This window comes from Lepidochelys kempii, chromosome 1 (assembly GCF_965140265.1).
Source record: "Lepidochelys kempii isolate rLepKem1 chromosome 1, rLepKem1.hap2, whole genome shotgun sequence".
Classification (NCBI taxonomy): Eukaryota; Metazoa; Chordata; order Testudines; family Cheloniidae; genus Lepidochelys; species Lepidochelys kempii.
In genome coordinates, this window is record NC_133256.1 from 3,012,155 (window position 1) to 3,020,733 (window position 8,579).

The window sequence follows — 8,579 nt, forward strand, 5'->3', positions numbered from 1 at the left end:
AGTTCTTCTTTGGTGCAAATGAGCTCACCCATCCATAGAGGCCACAGAATGTCTGCAGCTTTAGTCACTGGAGGATCACGGTTGTTGTAAATCAGGTCATTTATTTAAGTCCCTACCTGTGAATATAGGGTATATCTCAATGGGCCAAAATTTCACCCTTTAACCTGTTTAACTTTCATCTCGGAACTGTGGAAATTACAGATACTGGTCAGGCTGGAGAGAGTGCTATTCTCTTAGGGTGTTGAAAGTGTCTGAAGGAACCACCAAGTTTATGTGTCCTGCTGAGACCAGGTATGAAAGATATGGATTCCAATAGACATGGGCCCTGATTTTGCTTTCAGGGAGGCCAGTGTCAATTTGGAGTGACCCACTGAACACAGAATGTGCAAGCAGAATCTGACAAGGGTGTGACCCACTCTTGTGTTAACAGAGACACCCACTGCAGAGGCCTTGTCTGCACTTTCCAACAGGGTGCTGTAGTTGCTGAATTGGAAAACTTGAGCAAATCAGAGAAAAAACTACAGCACCCTAAAAAAGAAAGCTACTCAAACAGATAGAAGGACACAGTAAGAGACGAGGAACTGATCTTAAAAAGAAATATTTGTCTAAACTATTTCCAATACAATTATACTTCCAATTTTACCTACTAAATCACTTGGTCTTTCTGATAATGCTAAATAATTTAAGTCACTGTACTGGTAAATTCCTGCCCAGATGCATTGTGACATGAATCTTGAACCCTTCCTGAGCCCTAACCACTAACTTTAATGCAGAAACAGGCAACTCACCCAAATCCTGCTCAGCAGAGAGAGGAAATAAACTTACAGTGACAGGGCAGCAGAGCCCTGAGAATCAGTGTATGAATCTCAAAAGCCTGACACTCAGAGTGCTGGGCAGTGACCTTTATCATTTCCCTGTACGACTCCCTGCAGACTCTTTGATTGGCCAGAACTCCCAAATAATTCCCTCAGCTCCATGAGCAGTGGGAAGAGTAAAAAAAATAAACCCCGGAGAACTTCAGCCTGAGAGCTTCCCCTGGGAGGGAAGAAAGAATTTACGGATAACAGGGGCTCAGATGGTCAGGGCAAACTGTGTCTTGCAGACATTTCAGCCTAGAAATGTCTAGGGCTTTTTAATGTCCTGCCACCTTCACTATGTGTGGAAATGCTGCCAAAAGATATAGGACCAAAGCCTGTTTTCAATTGATCATAGCAGCGTACCACTTTATATCGCCCAGGCAGTTGTAATATCCAGTCCATTAGCCTCTGAAATTCATTGCCACCCTGTAGAGGCCAAATGACAGGATGTTGAACTGATGCAAGCCGAAGGGCATGGAAAAGGCTTCCTTCTCTCAGGATTCTGACATCATGGTGCTTCCGAGTATACCTTTGTGCAGTCTAAAGAGGATATATATCTATCATCTCTGAACTGTTCTAATCGATCTTCTAGTCTCTGGATTGATAAGCATGAAATTTCAATAGCGTGTTGATCTTTCCAAAATCAATGGGGTGTGTTTTTTAGGCAGGTATGCCCTGCTGGGGTGATAACACAGTAGAAAAGGAATCAAATAACTGCTTTATCTGGATCTTTTGTTCAGTCTACAGTCCCTCCCCCATGCCTGTGTAACAGGTCCCTGGGGGGCTAATTTGGGCTCCGAATGGTATGAGTTTGATGGGTTGTTACTCTTCCAGGGTGAAGTAGGAGCCATGGGGATTGTTGCACCCCTCTGATCACCCAGCAGGGCTGGCCCTTTTTCACACTGTTTTGCTGGTGATCCATGCTCTATCTCCCAAAAGGACAGCAGATAGTGCCCCACAGCCAAACTGAGCTACCTGAGGGCTTACCTAAGCCACCCAAGTACAAACAGCAGACGTCCGGTGTCAGAGAGCTTTTCCTTCAGCCTCTCACCTGATTCTTGTCACACAGAGAGAGAGTAGAAGACCAGAAGTGCCAAGTGCAGGTAATGTGATGCTTATTCATTTTAGCGTCCAGCAAGCATGTGTTCCATAAATCGGACGCAACAAAACCTTGTTTCCCAGTGTCCCAACGGCATTAAACATAGTCACAAAGTCGCCCAAAACATTTGTAATGAAAAACAATAGCATTATTATATTATTTATGTCTAATTGCATTCAGTGACGGTAGTCAGTGTCCACATTTTCTGTTGAATTAGTTTGCTACGGTTAGCCTTTATTTGGTTTATACTCCAGGTTTCCTGACGGATTGGAAGTAAAAAAAAATCAGGTAAATGTCATTCACTGGATCACTGTACAAATGATAAAGAAGTTCAACATTGTAGTTTCTTACTTTTCTCTTCGCCTGTCTCAAACTGGAGTTTCTGTTCACCAAACTGATAAAGAACCTTTTTCACACGGGGAGTAAGCATAGCCACAGTGCATCAGAAAGCAGTAGTGTCTTCTGGTAGTCCAAGAGTTATGGAAAGGCCACATGATAGGGTGTGTGAGTTTGGGGGCTAAGAGGAGATGCTGAAAGAGGTGAGGTGATGGCAGAAGAGAGGGAACTCAGCAGTAGAGAGAGCCCTGTTGGGTGATGTGGTGATAAGACATTAGGTGTGAGGAACTTCTCAGACTGTGAACCTCTACAATGCTGAGCTCAGACAAACTGGGGCAGGGCACCCTTCATGCCCCAGGTGATCACATTCTGCAGGTGTATTTGCCCAATTTGTCACGAAGCTCTTTGGATTTCACCCCATAAATTACAGGGTTGAGCATGGGGGAGATGAGGAGATAGAGATTGACCAAGATGATGTGAACGTGGGAAGCAATACTCTGACCAAAAAGGTGTGCTAGGTTGACAAAGAGGCCTGGAGTATAATAAGTCAGCATCACACAGATGTGGGCTGTGCATGTATTGAGGGCTTTCTGGTGGGCTTTCTTGGAGGAGATTCTGAGGACGGCCCTGATGATCAGACCATAGGACAGGACAATGAGTGACAGGTCTAACACGCTGACTACAAACATTATCACCAAGCTATATGTCCTGTGAAGTGTGATGTCCCCACATGATAACTTCATCAAAGCTATAGGTTCACAGAACGTGTGGGGGATAACGCGGTTGGCGCAGAATGGCAGCCTGCTCAGGAGCAGGGTCATAGGCAGAATGAAGAGAACAGCTTTGATCAAACATAGAATCCCTAGCTTAGCTATTTGTCCTTTCCTGATGATGGTGGCATATCTCAGAGGGTTACATATGGCAACATAGCGATCAAAGGCCATTGTCACAAGGATGGCTGAATGCATCACAGACACCATGGAAAGGAAGAAAGTCTGGGTGAGGCAGCCACCCACAGTAATGCCTTTGAAATTGAACCAAAATATAAACAATGTCTTCGGCACGACGGCAGTAGATGTGGCGATGTCTGTTAGCGCCAGCATGCAGAGCAGCAGGTACATCGGCTTTTGCAGGGTCTGCTCTTTGCTTACAACATACAGAAGCATAACATTTCCCCACAGGCCAAGAATGTAGAACATTGTGAAAGGGATGGAAATCCAGACATGGGCAGCTTCCAGGCCAGGGATGCCCGTTAGGATGAATGTTGAAGTGTTAGAGGGGGTGAGGTTGAAAGGTGCCATGAAGTTCTCAGTGTGTCAATCAGGCTCAGAAATGCTCCAGGTTCCTGTGAAGAGAGAGAAGCACAGAGAGGGGGGTTACACACTTTATAACAAAGAGTAGGGTAAATATTTTATTGTTATTAACAGTTTATAAAGGGGAGAGAGAAGTGAGGTGGTAACATTTACAGACGACACAAGATTATTTTGGTTATAGTGAAGTCCAGAGAAGTCCTGAGATGGAGCTAACCAAGCCATGTGAAACCCTGCTCTCAGTGCAAGCACAGAAAGAAACTCAGCAAAACTCTGGAATCCAGGAGGAGTGGGGTGGGAAATCATACAGAAAATAAAATGTCATCAGATCAATCATTCAGTGTTTCACCCTCCTCTGGACTCCCCTGTGTCTGATCGGGCACCTTTCTCACACCGGATATTGCAGAACTAGAGGGCATCAGGAAAGGGCAAAGAGAATAATTAAGGGCTCAGGGCAACTATCATAAGGAGAGAGGTTGAAAATGTTGGATTTGTTACTTTACAAAGAAGATGAATGAGAGTGGGCATAAAGTCTATAATATGCTGACTGGTACAGAGATTATCAAGAATGCGTTCTCCCTGTCTTATAAAACAAGATCAAGTGGACATTCAATTCTATGGAAATGTGGCAAAATGAAAATAGATAAATAAAGAATGCTTTCTACACTTAATGTCAAAATAGACTGAGGAACGCCTTACCTGAAGAGGTAGTTGAGGCCATGAGGTAAGCAAGAATCAGCAAAAGTTTGGACATTTACGTGGATAATGAGACTTTTCAGTAACAATAGTGAGAGCTAAATAAATATTTTGGAAAGCCTATACATCGACATGTTTCAGGTCACAAGCCAATCTCTAGCTGTTAGGCATTAGGGTCACAGCCCCTTGATGGTTAAGTCACACCCCCTCTCCCTCCCCATCCACCTACTGGTAAGTTTTTTAAACCTTCTTCTGCAGTACCTGAGGCTGTCACTGTCAGAAGGAGGACACTGGATTAGATCGACCATAGGTTTATTTCACTCTGCCATTCCTACGTTGGAAACGAGCCAAGTTTCCTCATGCTGGCCTATGACTTTGTGCTGAACAGAATGGGCCTAAAGGGTGCAAGGGTCTTTGTTATTTAGGCCAACAGGCCTGCATCTCTGTTACTTCCCCTGTTTCTTTTGGTGAGACGCACCCTTGCTGACAGACAGCTTTTTCTGAGTTATAAGTTGCAGGTATTAACCGACAAGTGTAAGTCACCAACTCAGATACTATCCATTCTCATGTCTGGATATTGATGAAGTTTTCAGATGATACAACAATTGGAGGATGGTAAATAATGAAGAGGTCAGGTCACTGATTCAGAGCAATCTGGATTGGTTGGTAAACTAGGTCAAAGCAAAAAATATACGTTCTTATATGGCCCTGTAGATATATACATCCAGGAAGAAAGAATGTAGGTGAAGTTTACACAATGGGGACTCTTGTGGGATTGAACAATATTTGGGGCATGAAGGGATAATTGGCTAAACAGTATGAGAGAAGTAGCCGTGTTAGTCTGTATCCACAAAAACAATGAGGAGTCAGGTGGCACCTTAAAGACTAACAGATTTATTTGGGTATAAGCTTTCATGGGCAAAAAGCCCCCTTCATCAGATGCACGGAGTGGAAATTATAGATACAGGCATAAATATCCTGACACATGAAAGGAAGAGAGTTACCTTACAAGTGGAGAACCAGTGTTGACAAAGCCAATAGAGTCAGGGTGGATGTGGCCCACTCCCAGTCCCAATTCAAGCCCAAATTAATGGTGTTATGTTTGCAAATGAATTGCAGATCTTCAGTTTCTCTTTGAAGTCTGTTTTTGAAGTTTTTTTTTTTCTTGAAGGATGGCCACTTTTAAAGTTACCATTCCTGATGTCTCATTTCTGTCCATTTATTCTTTTATGTAGAGACTGTCCGGTTTGGCCAATGTACTTGGCAGAGGGGCATTGCTGGCACAGGATGGCATATATCACAGTATATGTGCAAGTGAATGAGCCCTTGACGGTGTGTCTTTTGTGCTTGGGTCCTATGATGATGTCCCTAGAGTAGACAGAGTTGGCAATGGGGTTTATTGCAGGGAATGGTTCCTGGTTTAGTGTTTCTGTGGTGTGGTGTGTAGTTGCTGGTGAGTATTTGCTTCAAGTTGGGGGGCTGTCTGTAAGTGATGACTGGCCTGCCTCCCAAGGTCTGTGAGAGTGAGGGACCATTTTCCAGAATAGGTTGTAGATCGTTGATGATGCGCTGGAGAGATTTTAGCTGGGGGCTGCAGGTGATGGCAAGTGGTGTTCTGTTATTTTCCTTGTTGGGCCTGTCCTGTAGTAGGTGACTTCTGGGTATCTGGCTGGCTCTGTGAATCTGTTTCCTCACTTCCTCAGGTGGGTATTGTAGTTTTAAGAGTCCTTGATAAAGACTGTGTAGGTGTTTGTCTCTCTTGGATGGATTGGAGCAAATGCGGTTGTATCTAAGGGCTTGGCTGCAGACAATGGATCATGCGATGTGTCCTGGATGGAAGCTGGAGGCATGTAGGTAAGTATAGCCATCACTAGGTTTCTGGTATTAGGTGGTATTTATGTGGCCATCACTTATTTGCACTGTAATGTCCAGGAAATGGATCTCTTATGTGGACTGGTCCAGGCTGATGTTGATGGTTGGGTGGAAATTGTTGACATCCTGGTGGAATTCTTCAAGGGCCTCCTTGCTGTGAGTCCATATGATGAAGATGTCATCAATGTACCACAAGTAGAGGAGAGGTGCTAGGGTACGAGAGCTGAGGAAGATTTGATCTGGGTCAGCCATAAAAATGTTGCCATCCTGTGGGGCCATGCGGGTACCCACAGCAGTGCCACTGACTTGAAGGTATCAATTGTCCCTAAATCTGAAATGGTTGTAGGTGAGGACAAAGTCACAAAGCTCAGCCACCAGGTGTGACATGGCCTCTTCAGGGATACTGTTCCTGATGGCTTGTAGTCCATCCTTGTGTGGAATATCGGTGTAGAGGGCTTCTACATCCATGGTGAGCAGGATGGTGTTTTCAGGAAGATCACCGATGGATTGTAGTTTCCTCAGGACGGCGGTGGTGTCTCAAAGGTAGCTAGGAGTGCTGGGAGCGTAGAGTCTGAGGAGAGAGTCCACATAGCCAGATAATCCATAGTCCGGCCTGTTCGTGATGCTCTCCCAGGGTGACCCTGTGGCCGATGTGGTCCTGGGATGGTAGCGAGAGGAATCTCAATGAGGGGTAAAAACGTTATTTTACCTCTGTGTGTGGCATTGGCACCACTCCTGCTGTGAAATGGTGCCCAGTTCTGGCGTCCACGATTCAAGATGGACGTTGACGCACTGAAGAAGTTTCCGAGAAGAGTCACAGGAATTACTGAAAATTAGAAAAAAATTCCTTCTAGTCATAGACTCAAAGAGCTCAATTTATTTAGTGTAACAAAGATGGTTAAGGGGTGACTTGATAACCGTCTTTACATACCTGCACAGGGAAGCAATATTTAATGATAGGCTTTTCAACTTTGCATACACAGGTGGAACAAGATTGGCTGGAAGTTGAAGTTAAAGAAATTTGGACTGGAAATAAGGTGTACCTTTTTTATGAGTGAGAGTAAATAACCATTGGAACAATTTACCAACGGTCTCGGTGGATTCTCCATCACTGAGCATTTTTAAATCAAGGTTGGATCTTTCTCTGAAAGATCTGCTCTAGCAACAATTTCAAGGAAATTCTCAGGGCTGTGTTTTACAGGCCTATTCTGTACAGTTGAGATGATCAAGATGGTGCCTGCAGGCTCACGCCTGAGCTTACTGAAGGCATTTTGTCTATTCGTGACTGTGTTACATTTTTCCCGATGAGGAGTAATTCTCATGTGCCTTGGAAATGTCACACCAGGTGTGTCTTTCATGAGCCTTAAGTGTCCTGTGAGGCACTGCATGGATGAACATTTAGGTGAGAAAAATAATGATTGGACTACATAAAATCTCTGCACAGCAGAATGTACATATAACCCTCCCAACGAATGATTAACAGAACTGGCTAGTAAGTGCCTGCAGACCATCCTGGGTTTAACATCTGTGCCGCAGTGAGCCACTGTTTCAGGCAGCTACCAGTGGTTTCTGCACATGGCACCTGTATTTATCTAGGCCCTGACATGGCCCAGAGTTGCCTGCAGGAGGGAGGGAGAGATGTTGTGCAGATTAAATGGAACCAGCATGAGTAACTCTTCCTCAAAACAACACAAAGTTTTAATGTATTGCAGCTTTTTAGAAACCCAGAAATACCTTCCAGAGACTGCTTTTCATGCTGACAAATGCTGATGTTTCCACAAGATTGTAATGGGGCTGATCACGGAGGAGGGATGGGAAAGGTGTCAGAATCAATCTGCAAGTGTGTGGTCCATGTTATGTTACAATCTGAGATACACACATACCCCCTGCCCCAGGAGGCCTTGTTACGCCTCTTCCGTCTCTGCATTAGGCAAGATGTCCATTCCCTATTTCACAAAGTTTCAGAACTCCGTGCATTGAGAGCAGGATGCTGCGTGTCACTCTCCCATCCCTCTCCCCCCTCGTGCGTGCATCTGCACGCATGCACACACAAACACACACACTGTGCATTCCTTGAGCTATCCCAATGATATTTCCAACACTGCCTCTAAGACAGAAACATGCTTTAATTTTCACCGCTTTTTCGGTGCTTCCCATCCTCTCCAGAACCAGAGGTGTAGGCGCAGAGAGGGAGCAGACCCCTTTTCCCCCCGACCAAAATATTATAATCCTAATTGTTTTCAACCTTTAAGCCTATGAGTCTGAGATTTCAGCAACTCTCCTGTCAGTTCTTCTTTGGTCCAAAAGAGCTCACCCGTCCTTAGAGGAGACAGGATGACTCCAGTTGAAATCACTGGACTCTCATGGCTGGTGTAAATCAGGTCCTTTATTTAAGTCCCTACATGTGGA

The 8,579-nt window shown here is 44.6% G+C and overlaps 1 protein-coding gene across 1 annotated transcript; it reads right to left on the reverse strand.

Annotated features, from left to right (window-relative positions):
* Positions 1 to 2,654: 2,654 nt before the first annotated feature.
* On the reverse strand, positions 2,655 to 3,413 carry LOC140905562 (olfactory receptor 52B2-like). Its single transcript, XM_073329087.1, has one exon. The coding sequence runs from the start codon at positions 3,411 to 3,413 to the stop codon at positions 2,655 to 2,657; it is 759 nt and encodes a 252-aa protein (XP_073185188.1).
* Positions 3,414 to 8,579: the final 5,166 nt, after the last annotated feature.

Coding starts and splice junctions, on each gene's coding strand:
- LOC140905562 (XM_073329087.1), bottom strand. CDS start 3,413: ATGTACCTGCTGCTCTGCATGCTGGCGCTAACAGACATCGCCACATCT.